This window comes from Leishmania martiniquensis, chromosome 16 (assembly GCF_017916325.1).
Source record: "Leishmania martiniquensis isolate LSCM1 chromosome 16, whole genome shotgun sequence".
NCBI classification, from domain to species: domain Eukaryota; phylum Euglenozoa; class Kinetoplastea; order Trypanosomatida; family Trypanosomatidae; genus Leishmania; species Leishmania martiniquensis.
This window is the reverse complement of record NC_090151.1, coordinates 657248-683488: the sequence shown is the minus strand read 5'-3', so window position 1 is coordinate 683488 and position 26241 is coordinate 657248. Positions and strand designations below refer to the sequence as shown.

General features: G+C 59.3%; 7 protein-coding genes across 7 annotated transcripts; all 7 read right to left on the bottom strand.

The window, feature by feature from the left end:
- Positions 1 to 2131: 2131 nt before the first annotated feature.
- Positions 2132 to 2548, bottom strand: LSCM1_05812 (uncharacterized protein; the record flags this gene model as incomplete). The annotated part of the gene is made up of 1 exon (XM_067323251.1): positions 2132 to 2548. One exon carries the CDS (start codon positions 2546 to 2548, stop codon positions 2132 to 2134), a length of 417 nt encoding a protein of 138 aa, XP_067179886.1.
- A 977-nt stretch (positions 2549 to 3525) lies between these two features.
- On the bottom strand, positions 3526 to 12972 carry LSCM1_05811 (uncharacterized protein; the record flags this gene model as incomplete). Its single annotated transcript, XM_067323250.1, has 1 exon — positions 3526 to 12972. One exon carries the CDS (start codon positions 12970 to 12972, stop codon positions 3526 to 3528), a length of 9447 nt encoding a protein of 3148 aa, XP_067179885.1.
- Positions 12973 to 15034: 2062 nt separating this feature from the next.
- LSCM1_05810 (uncharacterized protein) lies at positions 15035 to 17107 on the bottom strand (the record flags this gene model as incomplete). Its single annotated transcript, XM_067323249.1, has 1 exon — positions 15035 to 17107. One exon carries the CDS (start codon positions 17105 to 17107, stop codon positions 15035 to 15037), a length of 2073 nt encoding a protein of 690 aa, XP_067179884.1.
- Positions 17108 to 19936: 2829 nt separating this feature from the next.
- LSCM1_05809 (uncharacterized protein) lies at positions 19937 to 20821 on the bottom strand (the record flags this gene model as incomplete). Its single annotated transcript, XM_067323248.1, has 1 exon — positions 19937 to 20821. The coding sequence occupies one exon, from the start codon at positions 20819 to 20821 to the stop codon at positions 19937 to 19939; it is 885 nt and encodes a 294-aa protein (XP_067179883.1).
- Positions 20822 to 20968: 147 nt separating this feature from the next.
- Positions 20969 to 21451, bottom strand: LSCM1_05808 (uncharacterized protein; the record flags this gene model as incomplete). Its single annotated transcript, XM_067323247.1, has 1 exon — positions 20969 to 21451. One exon carries the CDS (start codon positions 21449 to 21451, stop codon positions 20969 to 20971), a length of 483 nt encoding a protein of 160 aa, XP_067179882.1.
- A 273-nt stretch (positions 21452 to 21724) lies between these two features.
- On the bottom strand, positions 21725 to 22636 carry LSCM1_05807 (uncharacterized protein; the record flags this gene model as incomplete). The annotated part of the gene is made up of 1 exon (XM_067323246.1): positions 21725 to 22636. The coding sequence occupies one exon, from the start codon at positions 22634 to 22636 to the stop codon at positions 21725 to 21727; it is 912 nt and encodes a 303-aa protein (XP_067179881.1).
- Positions 22637 to 25226: 2590 nt separating this feature from the next.
- On the bottom strand, positions 25227 to 25946 carry LSCM1_05806 (uncharacterized protein; the record flags this gene model as incomplete). Its single annotated transcript, XM_067323245.1, has 1 exon — positions 25227 to 25946. One exon carries the CDS (start codon positions 25944 to 25946, stop codon positions 25227 to 25229), a length of 720 nt encoding a protein of 239 aa, XP_067179880.1.
- Positions 25947 to 26241: the final 295 nt, after the last annotated feature.

Genomic DNA, 26241 nt, shown 5'->3' with positions numbered 1-26241 from the left:
GGCGACTGTGATGTGTGTGAGGCGAGAAAGCGTGAGGGGAGGAGAAGAACGTGATGAGGGTGGCTGACGCTCCTGCTAGTCGCATGCGCTTGAACAGCACTCCTCCACATTTGGGGAGCAAATCTCGCCGCGGCTTCGCTGCGCTCGCGGGTCTCATTTCTCCTGTAAGCAGCCTTCTGGCCAGGACCAGCCCTCGTCCCCCTCCCGGTGCGTGGAGCACAGACCGCCGGGGACGCTGGTCGACAGAGCACGCCACTATCGTTTTATGGGGGAAAGCACACACAGACATTAGGCTGCTCGCGGGACGGGCAAGGGGTACATACGGGCTCCGCCCGCGAGTGCGCTTATACTTAGTGGTGGGCCCCTCGCTGCGCAGTCCGTGTAGGCAGTGCCACCCGAACACCACTCACGGGGCTGGTGGGGTGTCGGCGCGTCTGCTCCCTAACAGGATGGGGGGAACTAGGGAGCTGCATGGCAACACGTTGACTGGGCGCAGCCATATTTACTTATGAATAAGGAAAGCAATCAACCGCTCACAGAATAATCAACGCTCACAGTTTGCAGCAACGGTGTAGCACCGGGCTGCAGTTACGAGTTCAACGAGAAGACAAACTATTTAGGAATACGGCGCAGCCAACCGTTACGGGACAGACAGCAGCTTCGACGGGCACCCTCACTGCCGCTACCGGGGGCCTGTCAACAACCTCCTGGGCGGGCGAGTGGGCGTTTTTCCCCCGAAACTATTGTGTGAAAGGCGATGGTGGCGTGGAGGGCGAGAGGGCTTCGCTGCTTCACCAGGTACACACCGTTTGCGTGCAGAGCACTCATGCGTGTGCAGGAGAGACGGTGGGAAAACGCAGAGGGAGAGGTAGAGTCATCATCCCGCGCACAAGGTGGCGTCCACGCGTGTCCGGTGCAGTGCGGCCTGGTCGGCGAGCCGGGCCTCCGGTTCACCTCCGCCCTATCTGGCGGGGCAAAAAACGCATCGAGCTCTGTTGTCCGATTGGCAAGCGCACCCTACATTACCCGACACGCTCTAACCTCGCACGGTTGAGCTTTTCCTAGCCCTCACCCTTCCAAACTGAGTTCATAGAAATAAGGAAAAGTGGCTGCGTAGGTGGCTTCGTGTTTTAGGTGGGCAGCGGTTTTTGTAGCAGTCGCGAGGGCGTCGCTGTCATTAGGCCGGGAGCAATAGTGGCAAGCAAAGCGGTGCGCCCGTCTTGTGGGTCCACATACGAGGGTGCTACGGCATGCAGCAGGGTGGTAGCGTTTGTGTTTGCAGATCGTCTGTAGTGCGCTCAGTTTCTCGTGTGAGCGGGTCTCAGCTAGCGAGAAACCTGGCGTTTGTCTACATACCCTCTCAGACACCTGCAAATGGATGATGTGCCGGAATTTTGATGGGAGGTAAGAGTGTTGGGAAACAGATGGTTGCCTCTCAGATGGTTGTCCGGTGGTCGGAGAGAGCAGGGAGGGCGCTGTTGAAAGAGGAGGAAGCGGGTGGGCAAGCTGCTCAAAAAAAACATTGGATATTTGTCCAAGAGGCACTAGAGGGAAATGGAGAGAAAGGGTTTAGTGATGGTGCTCAGAAATAGTCGAATGGAGAATGGGTTCACGTCGTTATGAAGGCAACAGAGGAGGTGTGAAGAGTAGATGTAAAAAGTTGAGAGACACCAACGTGTATTGGGAATGCGATAGGAGTGAGGACAGCTATGCTTTCCACGCAAAAGATACGATGCAGAGGCGTGTGCTTAGAATCTTTTACCTTTTCTCGATCGCTGAAATGGAAAGGATTTGAAGGTGGTTACTAAGCAGCACTTATAGACGCGAGCAGAGGCGTCGCTCACCAATGCAGAGAAGTGGTGTGAATACGGCATGTTGTGCACATGATCAAGCGCAATGTTGGGTGATGGCGAACGAGTCTTCCATTGTTGCGTGGTAGCATATTGGGGGGACACGAAAAATAAACAGGAAAAGAGAAGCGTCGTGTCAGGAGACACGCTCGCCGACGCACAAACATGCACAGCATATGTTCTGTGTAGCATCAGGAGGAGTCGACATGGCAGGACATCCTCGCTAGAGGGAAGGCGAGGGCGAGTGCGTGGTCGCTCGTGTGACCCCAGAGTTTTGACCCTCAACAGTACTTGCGGCACAACAAAGCAATATCATCTCGGAAAGTGGCGCTCTGGATCTGCTTTGACGTCGTGCTGAATGGACTCATGAAATGCCGCACACACAGCTGATACGCCTCGCTAAAGAAGGTGGGTAGGGTTTCCTTTGGCTCAGAATCCTGCATGAGTAGAAGGCGAACAGGAGCTAGACCGACGTACGCGGAGATGCAGTAAGAGTCCCCGTAAGGACGATCGACTTTGCTCAAAAAAAAATCGCCTCTGGTCCACATTGCCTCATCGATAACATCTAGTGCAGAGTAAAGGGAGAAGTGATGAGCTAATTCGTTGGGACTGTTGCCGCTGCTCTTGCTGCTGCTGCTCCCATATGCAAAGAGACAGGCGTCACTGGGCCCCACAACAAGAAACTGCATAAAGGGCATTGGTAGGAGACCTTCGGTGAAGGAAAAAAAGAGAAGGGAGGAAGAGAAAGGGGGACGGCACGGAGGCACGGCAAAGCGTGTCAAATGCCGCTTCTCTGCCAAGAGGCAGAAGATGCCACGCTGTGAAAAGGTTCGATGAGGTGAATGCTGAAAGAAAGTGAGGGTAGTAGGCGGGGAGCACGAGAGAAGATATGTGAGAACGAGAAGGCTGGCGAAGGCGATAGAGAGCGGTTCTTGCGGGGTATCGGCGAACGCGACAACACAGACAAGTAGTACCTTCACACAGGGCGCAGGCGATTTCGGTTGGTGGAGGGAGTTGCAGCTGAGGCGTACAACGCCATCACTGAGAAAAAAGAGGAGAGAAGGGCCCCTGTTACACCAGAAGAGTGATGGTGCAATAGCAGCACTGAGGTGCTGGTAAGCGACGCTGATGAAAAGGGCGATATCGATTGGTGATATGGCTGTAAGCAAGCAGTCTCTGCGGTATTGTACGTTTATGGACGTCTTAAATTGGAGTATCGTCGTTCTCGAAGGGGTGGGGAGCACTGGCACGACGGAATCCCTGTAGAACAGGAGACATGGGTCGCATGCATCGATTTGTGGACCAGCTTGCAGGCAAGCGCTAAAGCAAGAAGGAAGAAGGCGGGCGCGTATATGTGTGCGCATGCAGGACTACCAGTAGGTGTGTCGAGAAAAAGAGATTGCGAAACAAGGAGCGATAGCCCATCACTGCCAGGAGAAGACGACCCCATCGTCTAAAACACTATCGAGTACATGGCAACTTTGCCCTATCAGAAAACCAATGCCTCAAAGGTACGCAAGCATCATTGGCCAGAGGTGCACCAGTGGATGGGGGAACAACTGGAGGACAAAACGAATTGGCAGTGTCCTGTCGGGCACCACCGTGTACAGACGTGCTTCTGAAGCGCTGAGCGACACCGCAGAAAGTGCAGCTGGGAGGAAGCAGTTGTCGTCATCTACAAAGCCCGTTGAGCTCTCTTGCCCTCGTACTGGGTGCTAGGGCCTCGCACAAGATCTGCGAGGGGAAGCGGACGCGCAGGCACCCACATGGCGCCTGTGCCACCCCGCACGACCTCCTGTGCTGCTCGATCTCTAATTTCCTTGAGTTGGTCATGCAGCATGGCCACATAACGGCGGTAGCTTGTCAGCATCGTCTGCATGTGATTGAGGTCCTTCTCGTAGTCGAGCAAGAAGCAGCCGAGGGCGTCGAGCTCGAATCCTCTGTAGCGGTTCCTGAAGCGATTCCTCCGACTCCCATCCATCGAGGTGCTCTCTGTGTACTGTAGAAAACCAGACAAAGGCGTCTCGTCTGCTTCCTCGTCGTCAGAGGACACAGGCGCCTCCGATACCGAGACGAGCGTGTTCAGTTTAAGAAAATGTTTGTGCTCTGCCCTCTCAATAATGTCACGGGTAAGCATATAGTCACTGAGGATATTGTCGCGCTCCGACGTCTCAGCCATCACCAACTGTTGCATTACCTGATCAACCGGGTCATCAAATAGAGGCGCGGGTACAGCCCAAGTGTACTGATCGCGCAGTCCTTGACGTTGCACGTACTCGTCCCCGAGAATAGAGCGCCTCTGCATAAGCTCTTCCGCAAGAATGCGGCTCATGCCCTGCTTGAGGATATTGCGGCGCCGATTCTCCAAACGCTTCTGCAGCTTTCTTCGCAGAAGATATCCTCGACCAACGCTCTGCAAAAGGGCAACGAAATGCTCAAGGGAGATGGTGACGTCAGTCACGTTATCCTTGACGGCTGGAGAGGCCGGACAACGTTGAAGTTCCGGTTGCGTGTCGCAGTCCTCTCTTGCAGGCTGTTGCCGTGCCGCTAAACTCATTTCTATCTGCCTCCACTCTTCTACTAAAAAATGACGGAAGAGGTTCTCATCATCCTCGATAGCGCTTCGAGATAACCCCTCGGCCTCAAAAAGGAAGCCCTTTTGAAGAGCTGATCTGAAAGTTGCCTCGGCGTGTGTGTTCGAAGCTCGGGTGAGGGCTTCGCGCATCTCCATCTCCCGCAGCTCAATAATGCTGCGTGTCTCTGCTTCCTCTTGCACGCAGTACGTGGATATCTTAGCAAGCCTCGAGCGCGCTTCACGCAAAATGAGCCCACACTCATAAGTCTCCTGCGTCACGACCTGCACCGCAGACTCCTTCTCCTGGTCCTGAATCTCCTTCCGAATCAGTAGTTCCTCGCTCACCAGCGCAGAGACAGTCAACTGGGCCCAAGAAGCATCCTCCAACTCTGCCAGCCGGCGGCGCGCCTCGCCCTCTCCTCTCTCGCATTCTGCGAGCCCCTGTTGCAAACGTGAAAGCACTTCGCACATTGCCTTATCCCTGTCGCAAGACATGGCATCGACGAAAATATGCGCAGCCGCCTCCTCCAAAGCAGCGATCTGGCACCGGTTAACGAACTCCTCCTCCATAAAAAACTCTAGCGACACAGATTCACGGTCCGCCGCCTCCTCCGACAACAAAGCCAAAAAGGCTCGGGCCTCTTCCTTCTCGCATTGTGCCATTAGGTCCAGATAACGCATCTGTGGCCCTTTGAATAAAGCCGCATGAGAGCGCCAAACAACCTCCAGCAGCTTCGACACTTCCTGGTTCTCCTGGAGTATCAAAAAACTTCGCCACAGGCTTTCCTCAGAGTTCACAGACAAAAAAGCGGCAGTTGCACGCTCTCCAGCCTCACACAACCGAATTGCATCTCGCCCTTCAGACTCATCATACAACAGCCGTCGTACCATTTCTACGAATTCACCTTCGCAGAGAAGCGCCTCCGCCACAGCGTCTCCGCGCTCGTTCATCGCGTCCTCCGCCGTGCGCAGCGCGGCAGCGTTCTTCGCAGGGTCGCACGACAGCTCCGCGTGCTCCGCACTCAGCCTCTCGAACGCCTCGTCTGCCAAGAGCGCCTCCAGCCACCCGTCCTCGTCGTGCAGCCTCAGGAAGGGGTAGCGCGCCGCCAGGTCCCGCAGCGCAGCGGCGCGCCGCAGCGCCTCCGCCACAGCGTCTCCGCGCTCGTTCATCGCGTCCTCCGCCGTGCGCAGCGCGGCAGCGTTCTTCGCAGGGTCGCACGACAGCTCCGCGTGCTCCGCACTCAGCCTCTCGAACGCCTCGTCTGCCAAGAGCGCCTCCAGCCACCCGTCCTCGTCGTGCAGCCTCAGGAAGGGGTAGCGCGCCGCCAGGTCCCGCAGCGCAGCGGCGCGCCGCAGCGCCTCCGCCACAGCGTCTCCGCGCTCGTTCATCGCGTCCTCCGCCGTGCGCAGCGCGGCAGCGTTCTTCGCAGGGTCGCACGACAGCTCCGCGTGCTCCGCACTCAGCCTCTCGAACGCCTCGTCTGCCAAGAGCGCCTCCAGCCACCCGTCCTCGTCGTGCAGCCTCAGGAAGGGGTAGCGCGCCGCCAGGTCCCGCAGCGCAGCGGCGCGCCGCAGCGCCTCCGCCACAGCGTCTCCGCGCTCGTTCATCGCGTCCTCCGCCGTGCGCAGCGCGGCAGCGTTCTTCGCAGGGTCGCACGACAGCTCCGCGTGCTCCGCACTCAGCCTCTCGAACGCCTCGTCTGCCAAGAGCGCCTCCAGCCACCCGTCCTCGTCGTGCAGCCTCAGGAAAGGGTAGCGCGCCGCCAGGTCCCGCAGCGCAGCGGCGCGCCGCAGCGCCTCCGCCACAGCGTCTCCGCGCTCGTTCATCGCGTCCTCCGCCGTGCGCAGCGCGGCAGCGTTCTTCGCAGGGTCGCACGACAGCTCCGCGTGCTCCGCACTCAGCCTCTCGAACGCCTCGTCTGCCAAGAGCGCCTCCAGCCACCCGTCCTCGTCGTGCAGCCTCAGGAAGGGGTAGCGCGCCGCCAGGTCCCGCAGCGCAGCGGCGCGCCGCAGCGCCTCCGCCACAGCGTCTCCGCGCTCGTTCATCGCGTCCTCCGCCGTGCGCAGCGCGGCAGCGTTCTTCGCAGGGTCGCACGACAGCTCCGCGTGCTCCGCACTCAGCCTCTCGAACGCCTCGTCTGCCAAGAGCGCCTCCAGCCACCCGTCCTCGTCGTGCAGCCTCAGGAAGGGGTAGCGCGCCGCCAGGTCCCGCAGCGCAGCGGCGCGCCGCAGCGCCTCCGCCACAGCGTCTCCGCGCTCGTTCATCGCGTCCTCCGCCGTGCGCAGCGCGGCAGCGTTCTTCGCAGGGTCGCACGACAGCTCCGCGTGCTCCGCACTCAGCCTCTCGAACGCCTCGTCTGCCAAGAGCGCCTCCAGCCACCCGTCCTCGTCGTGCAGCCTCAGGAAGGGGTAGCGCGCCGCCAGGTCCCGCAGCGCAGCGGCGCGCCGCAGCGCCTCCGCCACAGCGTCTCCGCGCTCGTTCATCGCGTCCTCCGCCGTGCGCAGCGCGGCAGCGTTCTTCGCAGGGTCGCACGACAGCTCCGCGTGCTCCGCACTCAGCCTCTCGAACGCCTCGTCTGCCAAGAGCGCCTCCAGCCACCCGTCCTCGTCGTGCAGCCTCAGGAAGGGGTAGCGCGCCGCCAGGTCCCGCAGCGCAGCGGCGCGCCGCAGCGCCTCCGCCACAGCGTCTCCGCGCTCGTTCATCGCGTCCTCCGCCGTGCGCAGCGCGGCAGCGTTCTTCGCAGGGTCGCACGACAGCTCCGCGTGCTCCGCACTCAGCCTCTCGAACGCCTCGTCTGCCAAGAGCGCCTCCAGCCACCCGTCCTCGTCGTGCAGCCTCAGGAAAGGGTAGCGCGCCGCCAGGTCCCGCAGCGCAGCGGCGCGCCGCAGCGCCTCCGCCACAGCGTCTCCGCGCTCGTTCATCGCGTCCTCCGCCGTGCGCAGCGCGGCAGCGTTCTTCGCAGGGTCGCACGACAGCTCCGCGTGCTCCGCACTCAGCCTCTCGAACGCCTCGTCTGCCAAGAGCGCCTCCAGCCACCCGTCCTCGTCGTGCAGCCTCAGGAAGGGGTGTTGGGAGAGGGTGTCGTGGAAGGTGCTATTGTTGTTGGGTGGCGTTCCGGGTAGGCGTTTTTCTGGTGTCGGTGGTGGGTTCTTGCTATGCGTGTGTCTTTGAGGTTCTGTTGACGGTGATTGAAGAGCTGGACCTTTTTTGTAATGGCGCTCCTTGTACTTGACCTTGCCGCCTTCTGGGAATATTGCTGTTCGGCTGTGGGTCGGCGGAGCTTGTCGCGAGGGGCGGACAGCCGTGGAATGTGCCGCTACGTCATCGATGGGTGTGACTGGGTGAAGGTAGGGCCAATCGCTGTCAAGCTGTGCCTGGGAAAGGGCTTCCTCTGTGTCCTGTCTCTGCTGATTCTCTAGCTCGTTGACAATGGCCTGAGTCGTTCCTGGGTTGATTCGCCCGTTTCCTTGTCGCGGTGCACTTTCAAGGATCTCTGGGTGCTGTTGCAGGTATGCGAGCTGGTCTTCGTTAAGCTCGGGGGGCTGATGGAACTGGCGAAGCAGGCTGTGCCACTGCCGAGTTGCCCGAATGGCAAGCTGATCCGCGCGGGCCGCGAGGCGTACACGCTGAAGAGCGCTTTTCAGTGACGTAGCGGGGCTTCGTCCGAGGAGCGCGCTGTAATGGTCGAGTAGTGCGGCATACCGTCTATCGCCGCGCAGGGGGAGGTGACGTAGCGATACACACTGGCGTGTGGGGTAAAGGAGAAACGGCTGCGATGTAAGGCTCAACTCGTCAACGTATTGCCTTGCAAGTGTCAGGGCACGAGCGGACATGGCGCACTGCACCAGCGTGGAGAACATCTCTGGTGCGAAAGGCCCATGAAATCCCTCCTTTGCCGCTTGGAGCCACTGCTGCTCGAAGCTGGGGGAAAGTATTAGCTGCGTCGCCGGGACCCCGAGAACAGCGTGGGGGAAGCCGGGAAGCGCTTTCTGTAATCGATGCTGAGCCCGGACCTCTTCGTCAGCCATCTCCTCTACAATGCGCACCAGCCGGCACGCCTTTTCCGCAACGAACCTCTGCTGATAAGCGGGAAGAGCTGCACATAGCAACGGCGCCGATACCGGCGTTGCTACCTTGTTTGTGTCTTTATTGTCATCCAGGGTCGCCCCGGTATCTGGCGGCGGCGTGAAGAGTCTCGCGTGCAGCATGCGAAACTCATGGCGGCACTCGAAAGGAATGGCGGAAAGCGAAATGGACGCTGCAGGCATCATTGAGAGATACGGGTAACGCTCAGCGATCTCTTCATCGTAGCTCCCGCGCAAGAGGCGCCGCTGAAACTGGTCGTGTGATATGTGTCGTATGTAGCTTCGAACTTCATGCGCGCAGCGCGCAGAATAGCGGGCCAATTTGGATCCTGGGGGCTCCATGGTGTGCGCGAGATGATACTGCTCACACTGCAAGACGCGAGGGGTATACTCAATAAAAGTACTGGACCACTGCGGAGGGCTGTCGCCGCTGCGCAGGTAGCTGCCGAAACGCTGCTGCAATGCGGCCTCACGTTGGCGCAGCTGCTGAGCCACAGTCGCCGCCCTTGCGGCCATGCGCTCTTCGCAGGATTGCAGCCGTCGTGTAGTGAGCTGCGCCTCGCTGGAGAGCCTCATGTGCTCCTCATACTTCTCACAAAAGACCCGGTCGTCGCCCAAGGTCAAGTCCAGCACATGCACACCGTCGTAGCGAGTCCGCAAAAAGGAGTACATCGCTTCGGTTCGGATACGGAGCCGCATAGTGCCAACGCGAGCCTTGTGGGCGCGCGTCTCGGTAAAGGCCAGGTACTGGCGGAGGTGTGTCAATGCCTCCGTGCTTTCGCTGGCATCGCTCTTTCGCCACCTCACTTGTTCACGCTGGTATGCTGCATCGAAGCGATGTGGCAGACCGACCAGCATCCAAGTCGGGCACTGCGTCTCACGGAGGCCCGGATACCATTGCTCGAGGTATTCAGCATCAACGTTCAGCCTGGCGCGCCGGTGTACCGCGGCTACTATGGAATCTCGGTTGTCTAGGTTTTCTGAGGCATACAGACTTGTGCTCCACGGCTCCAGCAGATCTTCAAAGATGGCGCTGAGGGGCTGGAGATGCACCCGCGGGGAGGACAGACGGTAGCGTTGCTGCAGCTGGTAAGACTCAGAGCGGCAGTACAGACGATCGAGCTGTCCGCGCTCCCAGATCGACATGCACAGGGCTGCAATGCGAGCCTCCAGAACGTCACACGGCATCACATCATGTCCAGTGCGTGCGGCGTGTTGGCGCGCGGCTAGCAAGTCGCGAAGTGCGCCGTCTCGAGACAAGTCACGCAGGAAGCAGGAGTGTAGCAATCCATCTGATACCCATGCCGAGATAGACTGTCGCCAGCCCCACTGCTCTGACTCAAAAGCCTCGACACGGCGGCCAATACGCGCCTGGGCCTCATCCAACTCCGCCTCGTGTGCGCAGTGTGCCTTCATCTGCTCATATTCGTGCATCAGAGACTGCACCTCAGCGTCCTCCACCACCTCAGAGAAATCCACTGGAAGCATCGCGTTCACGGTTGTGCCGAAAAGCTTCAAGAAGGTATCCTCTATGTGATGCTCGTAAGCGCGGCGGCCTGTGGTGCGCCGGGCCTTGACGACTACGTATGCGAGTATGAGGCGCTCCTGCAGTTGCTGGGCCGGAGAGGCTGCCGGCATACGGTGCCACTGCGTCGCCAGCTCGAGAAAGATTCGGTCGTGCGGAAGCGAAAGCCCCTCCACGTACACTCCCTCCAGCTGAGCTGGCAGAAATGGGTACTGCTTGAGCGTGGCGCCAGACAACAGGACTCGAAACAATTCACCGACTCGCTGCTTCATGTCGGCCTCCAGACAATACGCCTCTTTGGTGCCGTCGACCTCCTGTGCACGGCGTCGCGCCAACTCCGCAAAGCGATGGTCCTCGAGAGGGCGAATGTCGTCCCATGGGACGCCGTGGCAGGCGGACTCCAAGAAAGGGAAGCGGCGCAGAAACGGGTGGAGAGGGGGAGGCGGTGGCTGACTCGAACGCCGCCGCCTCCTCAGCGTCTCGACGTTACGCATGTAGGCGACATAGTCGGGGTCGCCATGTGAAATACCAGCGGCGTTCAAGGCGGCGCCCGCGGCGCGCAGCGTCTCCTCGGCGTTGTCGAGCCAGCCGAGGTCGAGCTCGATGGCGCCACGGTGATTGAGGACGACCCCATATGCACGACTCTCCAGACCGTAGCACTGGGCGGCGTGGCTGATCGCCTCTTTCGTAAGCGCTATGCACGCATCAGCGTGCATGCGAAGATCCCACGAGCGGTAGACGTGGGCGGCATCCATGAGAAGCGTATGCAAATCTGCCGCAAAAGTCGGCTTCGCTTTCGACAGCGAGACTGCTGTCAGTAGTGCCTGAATCGCGGCTTCAAAGTTGCCCTCGTACTGGAGCTGCTGGCCTAGCTCCCTCAGATAGTCGATGAAGAAATCGGAGGCCCAGCCCACCTTGCTCAGCTCCACCGAATGCTGCACAAGAGCGCACGTGTCCACAGAGCAGGAGGGCAGCAGCTTTTTGCAACGCAGCAGGCCTATGTACGGTTGCAGGTGCAGCCACGCACCGTGCTCGCTGCGCAAGTAAGCTGGCATGCGCGCGATGGCGATGTAAAAGTAGTGCACGGCTTCCTCAACACAGCTGCGCAGCTGTGCGGGCGCCTCCGTAAGCGCCTGTGCCATGTCGACGAGCCAAAAGCCGTACTCGATGCAGCGACGCCCCTGAGTTTTCTGGCTAGCCCACTGCTCGTACCCGGCCAGTACCGCAGGGAATCGAGAACGCCCATCCTGGATGTGTGGCCAGTCACGCGTTTGAAAGGACACGTAGCACACCGAGCGTTCCATCATCAAGCGAATGAGCTGCAGCGGACCAGCGCGTTTTTCCTGCGCGGTGGCGTTCTCCCACACGAGGCTGAGAGCTTCGGAAAAGTTACGCTGCCAGCACGCCACCTTCCAGCGGAGAGGCAGGCAGAACGCGTACCAGTGTGGCGGATCTGTGCGCGTGCGACCGTACACCGCTGCCAAGTGCATCGCCACCTCCGGGTCTACTAATCGTGGGATTACAGACGCATTGGCGAAGGGCCGCCATGTTACGTGCAAGGCACCGTTCTCTTTGCGAATCGTGGCGCCAAGCAGGTGGCACACGCGGTCCATTATGCGAGATTTCCACTCAGCCCTGAAGGAGACAAGTACATCGATAAGGTCTCTATCCTCAGAGGTGATGCCGTACTTTTTGGAGACTACGTTGAAGAAGTTGGCGCGAAACTGGGAGGAAGGCGCAAATATTAATGCAAAGTATTTGGATAGGGTGCGCGTCAGAAAGAGCTCGTCGTAGGCTGTGCGCTTACCTTGAATTTCGATGTAAAACTCCTGCTTCAGCGAGCGGCAGAGCATCTCGCATGCAAGCAGCTGCACTGCCTGTTCCACTGCACGTGTATCGTAGTGGTTGGCGAACATCAGACGGCGAACAACCTGCTTGAGAAGACACAGGTTGACACCTCGGGCGTGGAGGCACTCACACACCTGAGTGAGCGTGGTAGAGACTGTCGCGGGGGTGGTGCTGCAACAAACTTGAAGAACAGTGTCCTGGAGGGCCTCATCGTCTAGCACCTCCATCGTATTGTCGGCGCCCTCGACCACCTCGGGGCACACCCGTAGCATCTCCTGGCGCTTCATGATCGCATCATCCACAAACAGCGGCGTCAGCGTCGCGTTCGAGTTGGTGACGTAGTAGCGCCCATCCAATGCCTCGTACACCTCCATGCTGCTGTCGGGGAGCGGAATGTGCAGCGCCTCTGCGATAAACGTAAGCTCCGCCCCAACCTCGGCATCGTTGGTGGAATTAGCCCCGTAGAGTCGCTTCGGTTGTGTAGTCATCGGCACTAGCGCCTGGGCTAGCACAGGCATGCCGCGGTAATAGAACATGGTTGAGAGTGGCACCGACAGAAGGCGGCTGTCACTCTGAAGTATTCCACGTAAAGAGGCGATGTAATTCCGGCCAGAGCGACTGTCCGGTAAAATACGAAAGAAAATGTTGCGCACCCGAAAGCACTGCACAAAGTTGAGGAGCTCAGCCGGCATGTCCTTCTCCAACTGCACAATCTTGACAACGGTCCTCACCGCCTCCTGCTCGAAGTCGCGCTCAAGTTGATGGAGAAGACGCATTCGGAGCTCCGCTTGCTCGATGGTAGGATTCTCCATCTCCCAGGCCAACTGAAACTCGGCGTTCCAGTTGCGCCCCTTCGGTGTGATCTCTGCGCACGCAGCCAGGTAAGGCTTGGGGGCAGTCTGTTGAATCGGGAACGACGGGTTCTTGGAAATCGCCAGTCGACATTCGGTTGCCCACCGGCTTCCATTGGAACTGGCGGAGCGGTCCTGGCAGGCGTTACTCAGCGAGGTTGCCTTTGCATGAATTTCATGCTTGAATGCCGCCCCCACCTCGCTGCGAACTGGTGTAGCGCTTGCTGGCCGCCTCATGAACTTTCTGGCTCACAGAGAGAAACCGCCCCAAGCCAAAGGCCAGACTCTGGCGCAGAAGACACGAAAGAGAAGGTGCTTACGCGCAAGCAAAGCGCTCTTCGGCGAAAGAGTGAGGACGGTTGGCGTCGCAACCGATGAGGGGGGGCACTGGGCGGAGAGAGGACGAGGACGGAGTTGGGGGATGCTCTCGGCCGACAATCTGAGGAGGAAGATACGCACGCAGAACACGGAATAGAGAACGATGAAGCGGCGCTTCAGTGTTGCCGCGATCGATGCACTTGTGGTCTTCAACGATCAGTATAAGTGTAATGGGTATTTGTGAACGGCAGCAAAGACCTTCTTGATGACAAATCTGGACAACGCAGCGAGGCTCTTCAGAGACGAGTTGTCTGCCAGGAGCCTCTCGGTTTTAACGTGGACCTCTTTTTCCCTATTTAGTTTGTCACTTTCTCTCGCGGTTTCCCGTCCCAGTGCCGACGCACACAGATGAGGCTGAATTCAGAAAATTGCGACGAAGAGAAGAACGGTGCGTATGGAAGAATTCGGCGAGGCGATGTTGGCAGCGCATCGATGAAAAACGATATGGCTGCAAGCGGGTGTGGCAGACGCGCTGGCAGACAGCCAAACACACTGCAGAATGGTGTTCAGACGAGCACGAAACAAAACAAGAAAGGTGAGAAAACGCCAAGACGTCAAGGGAGAGCTGGAGGAGGGAGGACAAGAAAGCGAATGAACAAAAGTGGGGGGAACCACAGAGGACTCCCGCAGCGGAGAGAGGGTAGAAAAAGGGGGGCAGGTGTGTTGGAGAGGGGATTAGGGAGGGGGGCGTGGCGGGGGAGACGGATAGGCACACAGTGAGACCTACAAAGAAGCGGGCCAACATGAGAGCGAAAGCGTTCGAGAGTGGACTATCTATAGGGCAAAGCGAAAGCACCTCGCGAGGACAGCTGGGCAGCGCGGGAAGGATCCAGCACCCGCCTCGTCGAACGAGCGGAAGACTTGTGCGTATCAGTGGAAAGGGGAGAGAAGAGGCGAACGGGTGCGTACACTTTGAGGTCGCAGTGACTAAAGAAGAGAGAAAAAAATGCCAAGATGTCCCAGACGGTGGCAGTGTGCAGTATGGCGGGAGAGAGCAAATATAAAAAGAAAGCGATGATCCGACGTATTGAGGATCGCCGGTTGGAGTTTTGAGTTGTATTGAAAAGCCCAAGTGTGAGGGGCGCTCCTCTCCGCGGCTGCGGCTGATGTAAAATGCAGACACGAATAGCTGCTGGTGTGAGCAGCGAAAGCCATAAAGGCAAAATGAGACGAAGAGCAGCGGTGAGCGAGTCAAGCGAAAGAGTGGCAGCACATAATAGATGAAGGTGAGAGGGAGAGAGACAGGGGGGGCGTATCGGGGGCCACGTGTGCCTTAGCGGAGACTCGCGGCTCCTTCCAGGAACCAGAGATACATACACTACTTCATGGCGCTCGCCACAGGCGAGAAGGAACTCGTCGCCAATCCGTCCTGTGAGCGTCGGTGCGGTTCTCTTGTGAAAGTGCATACCACCACAACTTCGATCACACCACCTTGTGTAAGCAATCTCCGCTACTCGCTCTATGCGGAAGCGAACTTCCCCCCTAACCCCTGCGAATGCCGCGCTGCTTCTCTGGATGAAGAGGTGCAGTATCCGGCGATGAGGGCCGCCCAGCGTTGATGCAGGCAACCAATGTGAGCGGCACGGTGCGAGATGCCGTTTTGTGGCAGTGCCATGCGACACTGAAGGCGTTTGTGTCATTTCTGCGACGGACAGTGTGTCGGCAGAACTCGAGAGCATCACACCCAGCCCCTATTCTGCCAACGGTGTGTGTGTGTGTGTGTGCGATGGTGGGAAGGGGGGAGCAATTCCTCAGTCAGTGCCACACAGTGACCTTGCACCTCATAGGAGGGTATTTTCGCTGAAATAGAGGGGGAGAAACGCGCGCTGATGTGCTGGAAAGCCATGCAGCGAGGGGGCATGATGTAACGAGGTCGTTTGAAAACGTGCTTCGAACTTTCTCTCTCTTTTGCTTGCCTCCTCTAAGCAGCTAACGCGCTTTCCGAGATCGAATTGCAGTAGGCGGCGTATTGCTCAGGGTCCCACCCACTGTAAACACGCAGGATATCGTCGCGCAGCGCTCCAACATCCAGCCGGGTGCACTGCGTGCGCTTTGCCATGCTATACGCCGTGGTCAATATCCGGGTCGACTCTAAATAGTGCCGCTCCGCCGCCAGCTCGGTTCCTAACTCCCACAAGTATTCCGTGCAGTAGTCGGCAGGCGTTACCACGCGAGAGAAGTATACGGCGTCCGCTACAAGGGCCGTGAGAGGAACGGGAGAACTCCTGCGACCCAGCTGGCGGCACCGCAAAAGACCGAGGCTCGGCTGCAGGTAGAGCCACGCCCCATTGGAGCTACGGAGCGAGGCTGGCAGCAGCTGCTCAGCTGCCTGGAAGTGTCGCGCTGCCTCGCCGACGGCATCTATTACAGTGGATACGCCAAGGAGGCCGCAACCGACTTCGATGTGGCATTTGGCTCTCGTGACGGGCCCTGCGCGATCCTTGTACACATCTAAAATGGTGGCCGCTATAGCGCACGCCTCCTGCACGTTTTCCAAAGTTGGTACGGCGAATAGAAGCTTCATGAAGGTGCGTCGTGCCTGCACAGCGCGGAGTGAGGTTTCGCCATAGCGTGCAGTGACCTGCTCCGCTGCGGTGCTGGCGAGATGAAGCCCATCAGCTACGCGGCCCTGCCACATGGCGACTTTTATCTGAAGCGGGTAGCAGTAGGCAAAGCAGTAGGCGCTGCATGTCTGCGAGGTGCGGCACAAGGGCTCCAGCGAGCACATGAGCTGTGGATCGCAGAGGGGCGGCGTGACGCGTCCGGTAACAAGAGGGGACCACACCACCGTTCGCCTATCCCTAGATCCTTCGGCCGAGGAAGCGGCGTGCGCTCCTATCAGACGGGATACGCGCTCAACGAGCACGCTCAGACGATCGCGGCGCACTGTGAGTAGAGCCCCAATGAGACCCTCTGCTGAGTCGCCATTGTTATGAATGGCGTACTTGCGAAGCACTAACTCTACAAGCCCCCCTTCTTGCGCTGGCTGCAGCGCCGCACGGAGGTGCCGCGCATAGCACTTGTTGATGCCGGCTTCATCAAGACCAAGCCGCTTGGCCTGCACCTCCATATAGAGCTCTTGCTTGATCGTCCGTGCAATCATCTCAATGGCGACCACCTCAGTGAAGCGCCGCACATCATCTGCGGCGTCGCCGTAGCGCTCCGTGAAGGCGGCCAGCACGCTCCTCATCAGACACAGATTGACTCCATAGAAATGCAGCGTGTCGCTGAGGAGGCGGCATTGCTGGTCGGCCGCGGCGTCCAGGACATGCCGAAGCGCCTCCAGCACGAGTGGATTGCGTAGCACGTTCAGCGTATCCTCGCACGTCGCTGTGACACATGGGCACAGCGCCAGCATCTCTGGTCGCTTCAGTGGGCCTCGCACCATCATGGAGTCATCCAAGGCGATTGTTGTAATGTTTGTGTTTGTGACGTACGTGCGCCCGTCGAGACCGCGGTACACCTCACATAAGATTTGGTCTGGCAGCGGCGTCTTCAGTGCATCGGCGATGATCTCCACTTCAGCAGCCACCTCCAGATCGGTCTCTGCGCCGTGGTCATAAATCTTCCTCGGGCCTGCGCCAAGAGGCGCGAGCGCCTGGGCGAGAACTGGGGTCCCGCGGTACATAATGAAGAGCGTGAGCGGCACTGTCAGCAGAGCGCTGCGGCTCTGCAAGACACCACGCAACGCGGCCACGATGCTGCGGCCACAGCGACTATCGGAGAGAACGCGGTAGAAGACGTTCTTGTCGCGGTAGCATAGTAGCTCCTTCGGCACCAAGCGAGGGGCATTCGGCTCCATCGCCACTATACGCTGAGCGCCCTGCACCACCTCCCTTTCAAAGGCCTTCCCCACTCGATGCAGCGCCTCCTGCCTTGCTGTTGCCAGTTGCATCGTGTTATCCTCCATCTCGAGTGCTAACTGATACGCCTCATTCCAGTTGGTTGCGGCGAAGGAGAAGGCGCCGCAGCACTTAATGTACACGCGATCCATCCCTGATAACGTATTTTGTGTGCACGCCGCCCTCTTCGCGCTTCAGCGCACCGAGCGACTGTCGCCGTCGACCCTGGTTGCTGCGCCACCTTTCGTTTTGCGGTGTATTTTGTTTCTCCCCCGCTTGTGCGACCGCGCCAGGGTTCCGAAGTCGGAGATCGGCAGAGGCGGGAACGCGCGTGGGCTGCAAGAAAACAGTAGTTGAAAGGAGGGGAAGCGGGCAAAGGCGCTCGCGCGAGGGGGTGCAATGCAACCTCTATTGATGCACAGAGCAAAGAGAGATGCAAGAGAGAGAGAGGGGGGAACAAAACGGAGGAGGGAAGGGGGCGTTCACGTCGTGGTCGGTCTCAAGGTGTGGTGGAGTAGGAGAAAGGGGAGGGGGCGCAGGTCCTCAATAGCCGACGAAAAAAGAAAAAAGAAACGATGTTGATTCGCCGGCACGCACGGAAGCACAAGAGAGAGATAAGCGTGCAGCCCTATGCTCGGTACAGTGTGTTCTGCGTTATGCCGTTACACGGGCACGTGCGCACCTGCCGACCTCTGTGCGCAGAAAATGGATGCAGAGAATGAGAGCGGTGGTGCGTGGGATGGAGGGCGCCCTAAGGTGCGCAGCGACGACGATCCCCCAGATGGAAGTAAGCCTGCGAACACGTATTCGAAGAGAGTAGGAAACCGGGCGAGCCGACTTGGTAAGTGAGGCTTTGCCGGCGATTTCCACGACAGAGAGGAGCTCTAAAGGTAAGAAGGCGGGCGTGCACCCACAGACGACACACAACGCACAAGGAGAGGTGGGGTTGAAGCGACAGCCGAGGCGACGAGAAGGGAGGCATAGAGAGAGGGAGGGAAGAAAGGGGGAAGGCGACGAGGGAGAGTACGCGGCCGCGCAGGAGGGAGAGAATAAAAATTTGAGGAGCGGAAGAGAACTATGGGCAAAGAGGTGAACCAAATAATAAACTGAGAGAGAATAACGCTCAAGACGGAGAGAAAGAGAGACTCTCCCTCTCTGGGCGTGAGTGCGTGGCGGTGAGGGGCGCGCGGAGGGAGGGGGAGGGGCTCAGATGTGACTCGATCGTGCCAAGAAAAGTCCCCATGTAAGGAAAACGATACCGACGCCGACGCTGCGCAACCGCTCACTGATCGAAGTGTCGAAGAAGAAAGCGGAGGAAAAGTAAGCGAAGACGGCACAGATGACTCTGAGGTCAGGAATGCGATGTGTCCGCAATAGCGGCAGCGTGAGCCTGGAGAAAGGTCAAGTTGAAGGGTGGAGGTAGCCAGCAGAGGAAGAGAGGAAGGAAAGGCAGCGCAACAAAAAAGAAAATGGAAGGTGAATCTCCGAGAGCGGTGCCCCAAGATCGCTGGTGCGGGCCCGGCTAAGGAATAGTGCTCGCCGGCGCCTTACAAAGAAACGATCGCCAGAAGGGAGAGAAGCCTTCGAATGGGCGCGTACTCGTGTTCTTCGCAATCCTCTGCGTCTCTACACGCTGCCAATCACTCCGTCCACTGCTAACACACGTAGGTATATGGAGATAGGACCCTTCCCAAACAACGAAGAGGACAGAAGCGGAGAGCAGAGGCGACAGTTTTTATGTGTGAAATTCGACGCGAGAATCGGTGAGCGACGAAAGGGAAGTGCGACAGGAGAACTACCATCACGAGAAAGAGTCAGCTGCACCTGAAGGAGTATCGCAAGTGTGAGCGCAAGTACATGTGAGCATGCAGCTGTTTCTTTTTTTTTGAGCTTGTACTTGTCAACTCAGAAGAGAAAGTACCCCTAATGGGATGGTACATGGCCCACCACCCCTCCAGCGACGCGTCCAGGGATACGCATGCCTTTGGCTGCTTACAAGGGAGCGCCGGCGAACGTTACCGTGCGTAACGTGTATGCGTGGTAGCTGTACGTCCCATGTTGCCTCTCGGGTTCACCGATCTTCGCTTCCCTTCTTGCTGAGTAATATGCTTTTGGGGGGAGGGGAGGTGTATGCCATCTCACGTGGTATGTGCAAGCAACTGCAGTTGTACAAGCCAGGGAAAAAAGTCCTCGTAGGCGCGAGCAGCTGATCGTCTCCAAGAAGAGGCGCGTTGGTGTACCTCATGGTGCGACGGTCAAGCACACGCTGCGGCACCATCCACGCAGCGCGTCGGTGAAGTGAAACAGGAAGAGGTCGGGGGAGTCAAGCCACGCTGCCTGCCGAAAACAAGATTCTGTTCACGACTACGCACCGTATAGAGAAATGACGACGACAACGCATCTATTGACGTCTTCCTCTGGCATTCCTCCATGTCCATCTCTTCGTCATCCTCAGTCCCGGGGCCAAGCGCGGAACGCTTCCCCTAGCGTGCGGTACTCCTCCTCCTTTCGTGACGATGCCATCGCGCCTACAAGCCACCTTCAGAAGAAGGTGGCAGGAGTCGGCGGCGAGTGTGCTCTTCAGCCTCCGCTCAGTGGCGTAGAAAAGCGCGAGATGCGCGAAGATACTCAGCACGGATGACTGCATCGGCCAGCTTCAACATGTCGCCCCCTTTACCGCGAGGAGGCCAGCACGCCATTCGCAGATGACGCCGCGACGCTCTATGCGGTGGCTAGCAGCAAGGAAGACGCTCAGCATGCAGCGATGCATATCTGTGGTGGCGTGAGCCACCACTGCCCTCATGGCAAACGCCACGTCGTCGAGGTCCCTGAGGGCGGCGCCGAGCTTGTCAACGAAGATCTGCGCGCGAGAGTCATACGCCTGTCTCAGCATTGCGTCGTTGCGCATACAGACTTTCCGTTTCTGCAAACGGTAATATTTGTCGGCTTCAGCGCCTGCAATGAGTACGCGGGTGTTTGCCTCAGAGACGACAAGGCTCTTGATCTGCTCCTTGAAGCTTGCTGCCTGCAGCGCTTCGTACATGGCCGGATGGCCCATGCCCGTTTCTCGCTCGAGCCTCCGACGCTCTTTCCAGAGTCGCACAGCGTGTCGTATTACAGAGATTGCGCTGTCTTGCATGCAGCGCCCGGGGAGCTCGGTTGTTCTTGCGCCACGTCGTCGCCTCCATGCTAGTTGATGTTACCGTCTTTAGCAGAACCGCTTCGGCGCGGCTGAGAGCGCGCCGCCCCTCTGTGCACGATATGAGCGCAGCAGGGAAAACTGAGGTGCTCTCCTGCAGCCCAGCCGAGCACCGCTGGAAGAGACGAGTGGCACCGTCGAGGTGAGCCCCTGCGGCAAAGCGTGCCGAGGTCAAGTAGAAGAGAGAGTAGATGCTCAACAGCCCGCGCTCCTCTGACGCGCGTGAAAGCAGCGCACGCTGCAACATGTCGATCACTTCCTTTGCCGTTCCGGCGGTACACGTCTCCCAGGCGAGCGCGAAGATGTTTACCGGCAGCTCCAGAGTTGACACGTCTAGCGTTAGCTGCGGTTGCGCCAGTGAGCTGAAGAGGCCCAGGGAATCGGTCAGGTAAAGGAGTCCATCGGCGCCAGACACGATTTCGACATTTTGGCAGTCAGCAGAACTGTACCTCGTCAGGCCGGCGTCACGGTGCTGATGCATCATGTAGTTCACAGTGGAGCGTGTCGGGGCGGCATGCGCACCACTAGTGTGCCCATCAGCCATGAGAACAACGCGCGGGTGATGGTACAGGGGGATCAGCGCCTCAACATAGTAAGTGCCGTCTGCGAACTCTATCGAGGTGCTGCACTCCGATATTCTCACCCCGAGAAGGGCTCCGTTTCGCATGTCTCGCAAGCAAGCCTCTGAGGCCGCCCAAAACTCCTTCACGAGTCTCTGTCGTTCGTCGAGCAGCACCTGCTGCTCCCCACGCCCCCACCAGAGTGAAAAGAGGCAGGGGTGCTGCAGCTCTCGATTACAGTGCCGCTGCTCTTTTCAAAACAGGGCGGCGGCGCGAATCAGTCGTCGTGAGCAGGTCCGCATGGCGTAGCGTTGAGCCGCGAGGAGGATGTCCTCAGCAGTGCCGTAGCCGCGGTAGAGATGCAGCCGCGCGCGCCGCACAAGAAATGCACGTCCGAGTCGCTGCATCTCCTGCGCGCTACTCTCACATACGCCACGCAGATGAGCGCGACGGCGGTGTTCGCGCCAGTACCGCTGAGTGACGAAGACCACAATTTCGCCAAACTCGTCCCGAACCTCTGATTTGATGACGGCCATGCGTACGATGGCCGGGTGCTCGCGCGAGAAGCGCCCAGTGCATCGAGGCGGGAGAGTGCGCCACAGATGCAGCCTTTTCGACACCGCGACAAGCATGCTGCGCAGCATAAAGACGGACGCGATGCTGTGGACAATGTTGAGGTGCAGCAGCGAGTACAGCCTACTCCGCTCCAGCACGATGCCCTCGGCTCGGTGCAGCATGCACCTGCAGAAGAGGCCATACTGTCGCGCATCCCAGCAGTAGACGCAGGCCAGCTTGTCGAGCGCTTCGCCCGCACGGCAAGCCACTGTGCCGAGGAGCTGCTCAGTGATCTCAAGGCACTCCCAAAGACGCGCCCCAGCGCGGTGGGGTGCATGCCCTGATCGAAGAAGAAAGACCCGAAGAGCTCGCTGATGTGGACACCTTGAATCGAAGGGGATATGGGGCGCAGCTCCGTGCTCCACTGCGGATTCATCTGCGTCACCTTCGTCTTTTCAGAGTGCGCAGTGATGACGGCCTGCTGGCGAAGATGTAGGAACATGTGGCTGCCGCTCGTCTTCAGCGACGTCCGGCAGGCGCAGTGCCTCGCTAAAAAAGGGCCTCAGCGGCTTCAAAAAGTCGAAGTTGGGTGCAGATGAGCCCATGCGCGAGCTCGGCGTGCACCTGGCCCTGGAGGAAACACAGGTGAGGCGGCATTCGTGCGTGGGAGGCGGCCGAATGGAAAGGAATGTCGGGATGTCGAAGAGGGCACCGGTAGCGCGCTTGATGAAGTCTGCGCTGTCCTCCTCACTGCCACAGCGAGCGGCCATGAGAGCGGCTGCCGTCCACGCCTCGGCGTTGAGGAAGCACTCCAACATGTCACGGCTGCGCAAATGCGCCAGCTGCGTTGCCTCCCGTCTCGCCGACGCGTGGCGGCCGCCACGGCAGAAGAAGCGGATGCGCTGCGGTACGAGATAGGCAGCCTTGAACGCCGTTGGGCGCTTCGACGTCTCGTGCACCAGCGCCGCTAGCAGTCTCTGGTGCTCTGGAGAGTAAAAGAAGCTGTAGTTGTGGTGCGAAGGCTGGCACACAATTTCAGCCATGTTGCCTCGAGCCTCTCGCAGCCCGCAGAGCTCGCATATGCGCTTCGTGACAACTACCACCTTCCGCTGCAGTATGCGCTTGAGCAGCTGCACATACATCCCCGCGTCGATCGTCTCGTCGAACCAGAACATTCTACGGAGAAGCGGAAGCAAGCCCTTCTCAAAGCGCGCCTGTGACGCGCAGAACAGGAAGCAGGCGGCGCGCTGCAGGTAGTCGTTGGCGGTCGTCAGCGACGGCGCACGGCCCTCACCCGCTATCGAGTGGAGCACGGAGCGGCGCACCACGCGGGCAAGGACCTCGACGGCGATCAGGTGGAGAATCATCTCTCACGTGGCAACGGGGACCTCCTTGTCGGCGGCCAGTGCGCACTGCGCGATGAGGCCCAGCGAGGACACGTTGAGTCCCTTCTCGTGCAGCAGCTGCACAAAAGGTACGTTGCGCCTCGCTACCGGCACTTTTAAAGCGGCTCTGAAGTACTGCATAGCGGCAGCTGCCTCCCGCCGGCAGACACCCACGCATGTGCCACCCGCTGGCCCACGGCATCGGAGGGTGCTGAGTCAAGTAAAGCCACCGCCGCAGGCTCAGCTCTTTGCCGCTAGAGAAAAGCGGAGGCAGAAGACCAAGACAGTTCACCACGTACAGGCGCGTGTCCATGCCCTTGCGTACCTCGAGGCCCCTTATCTTACGCTGCGGCGGCTTGGTCGCCTCGACACCTGTCTTACCCGCTACTACAGCCGCCTTGCCACAAGGGTCTCCGCGAAGCACGCTCAGTGCGCCTTGGACCATTCCCAGAAGCTCCTGCAAGGGCATGTGCACCATTGAATCGCTGCGCCTGTTGCCGGCATACACGACTGGCCTCGCGCGACCAAAGGAGATAACAGCGGTGACGGTGACGGCATCGCCAAAGCAGCGGAAAGCCGCCATCAGCGGCAGCGAGAGGTGTGGCACGCAGCACTCCGTCAATGCACGGAAGCTGCGCTGCGTCTACATGCCTAGCTTAACGTCGGGCCACACATAGACCAGGATATTTCCGTAGCGTGCGCACGTGAACGTCGCAGACGAGGAGCGAGCGGCAGGTGAAAGATGTCCCTCCCGCCACAGCGACTCCACCGCCTCCTTGGCAAAGTGCTCGAGCACCTGCAGGAAATCGCACATTCTGCCATGAACAGTATACGCCCCCACACCTCACCATGCAGCTCCTCCGTCCACAGCCGCTGAAATTCCGTGCTTCAGTCCCTCGGGCTGGGATCGATGGGGTCGTCACCGGCTGCGAGGAAGAGCAGATGCTCCGTCAGGCAGCTCGCATGGGTTGTGTTGTCGTGAAAGGAAGGCAGGGGCGGCAGTGGTGGAGGTGATAGCCCCTGAGGGCGCGCTCACACGCCAATACGCGTCTCAGTGGAGATCGGCACCTCCGCGGGAGTGCGTGATCTGCAAGCCGCCTTCTGATGCTCCTGCGGGGTGGAGTCCTCCGTGAGAGGGCGCGGCACCGCGACGGGCGGGCCGCCCAAGCCTCGACACAGCCACGGAAGCCGTACTCTGGCACTCCAGCCTGCTTTTGATTTCATACGCGCCGACTCGCTACGTGAAAGAGGAGAGGTGTTTCGCTTTCCGCTGGGCAGCGATGAATGCGTCGCACTGTTGCAGCCCAACATCGGTGTCGCCACATTGCCTCGGGATCGCTTCTCGAGCTGAGCCCGCCGAAACCGCCAGAGAATACCGCGGACGGGGGAAGAGCACAGTGCAGCTATGGATGCACGCACGAAAAGGGTTCTTGAAGAAAAGTGCGTGGCAGCAGAAACTAAGGATCAGTCGAATAGGAGCTGAGCGCACAAGAGCGACTTGTCGAGTCGCAGAGGTGGCCAAGATCGACGGCAGCGGGCAAAAGCGGTGCGGCGACCCCGCACACCAGAATAGAAGAGATAGAAACCCGCACAGCAATGGGGAAGGGATGTGGGATGAAGCACGCAAGCACAGACGCGGATGTGTTTGGGTGCATGGGTGTTCACATGCGTCTGCGGGCACGTTCGATGGTACGCACAGATGCAGAAGAGGCGATACTGGGCAGAAGGCGCGCAGGCGAAAGGGCACAGCACCGGTCAGGCGGCTCGAGGAGGGTGGGAGGGGAATGAGAGGACGAGCGGCGAGAGTGGGACAGACCAGCGCTTGGAAAAAAGGTATCCGCGCCGCACTTTGCGCCACCTGCCCGTGTGCACACACACACACACGCAAGAGAGAGAGAGAGCAGCGGGTTAGCCACGTGCGTAGGGCCCGCAGAGATGCGTGCACATGTGCGTGTGCGCGGCGAAGGATCATCGTGGGCAGCGCGTAAAAGAAGTGCCGTGAACGTGGAAAGGGAGGGGAGGAGTGCAATGCAGGAGAAATAGAGAGCGGAAGCAGCGGAGTGAAGGAGGGAAGGGGCAGCAAGCATACTGTTGCAGCATTCGAAATGGCGGGAAGAAGAGAGGAGGACTGGTGCGGCATTCGATGTCCTCAGGCTGCTGGCCGCGGCTTCAACGCGCCAGCCTTTCTCACCTCTCTTGGGCGCCATCCATGGCGACGGTCGACAGCTGACCTATACGCGCGTTTCGATTCTGGTCTTCCTGCGCGTTCCTGAAACGGGCTGTGCGCGTCGGTGCACGCATGGGGGAGGCGATATTTTTTACACGCTGCCGCTCCCGCTACAGTCACGCAACGGGTGACGCGACGAAGAGGTGGCTGGGCATGATAGAGGGAAGCCCCCCTCATCACGCACACCTCACGCCGAAAACGACGACATCGCCTGACCTGTACAGCAGAGAGATCCGTGAAGAAAAAGCATCGACAGCAGCGAATGGACAGGGGTGCCTTTTTTCCCTCTCCCATCGCTTCCTGGTGGAGCAGAGCCACACGCATACACGCAAACGGTGCTGTGCCCTAAAGAGAAATGTTCTGCAGATCGTCGTACTCGTCATGGGCAACCTCTCGCCGCCGCTTCCGCGACTCCTTCAGCAGCTGCTGGTCGCGCTCCTTGGCAAATTCGCTGCGTATGTCTTCTCTCTGCAGCAGCTGCTGCACCTGCTCCTCCTCACTGATGCCCATGCGAACTCGCTGCGTAGCTCGCGCAACCACACTGAGCGGCTCCTGCTGTGCCTCGCGCTTCCTCCGCTCCTTCACACCGCCACGCTTGTGCTTTGCTGCCTCACCGCGGACATAAACAAACGGCACGGCGAGAGCCTGCGTGTCCTCAGCGGTGACTTTGCCCTCTGCCAGTAGTCGAGCGAAGGCGGCCTTGAGCTTCTCCTTCTCCGCTTCACCGAGGGAGCCATCAGGGGAGGCGCCGGCGAGGTCCGCCTTCGCGACCAGCATGCACTTGCGGCCCAGCTGAGCGGCGCCCTTCTGCGCCGCCTTCAAATCCGTCGTGTCTGTCTCCTCCTCGTCCCCAAAGGCGTCGACAAACACCGGCGCCTTCAGCAAAATTCCAGCATGCAGCTGCTTCGCCCGAGAGCTACTCGCTATGCTCTGAAACTCCTCCGTGCCCAGCATGCGAAGGGCAGCGTCACTCAGCTTGCACAGCCTCCAAAGACCTCCTGCTCTTGCCACCAGCTCCGTCGCTAGTGAAACACCGAGGAGGGAATCCAGATTCGGCGTGGTCATACCCGCTTTGGGCGTGCACACGTGTGTGGCTGCTGTTGTGTATGGGTGGTGACGAATGCCGGGGAGGAGCGGGCCCCAGCACGGAGCCAGAGACGTACGATGGTGGGCAGCTGCAGCATGTCGGAGCCATGAAATGGACGCATAGGAAAAAGGAGCGGGAAAAAAGACACGACAAGAGGGGAGACAAATGAATCGGCGGTGCCGTGTGAGTGGGGGGGGCGAAGGGGGCATTGACGTCCCGCGATGTGGAGCAGTCCCCCATCGATTCTTTTTGACGTAGGCGATACGCATACGT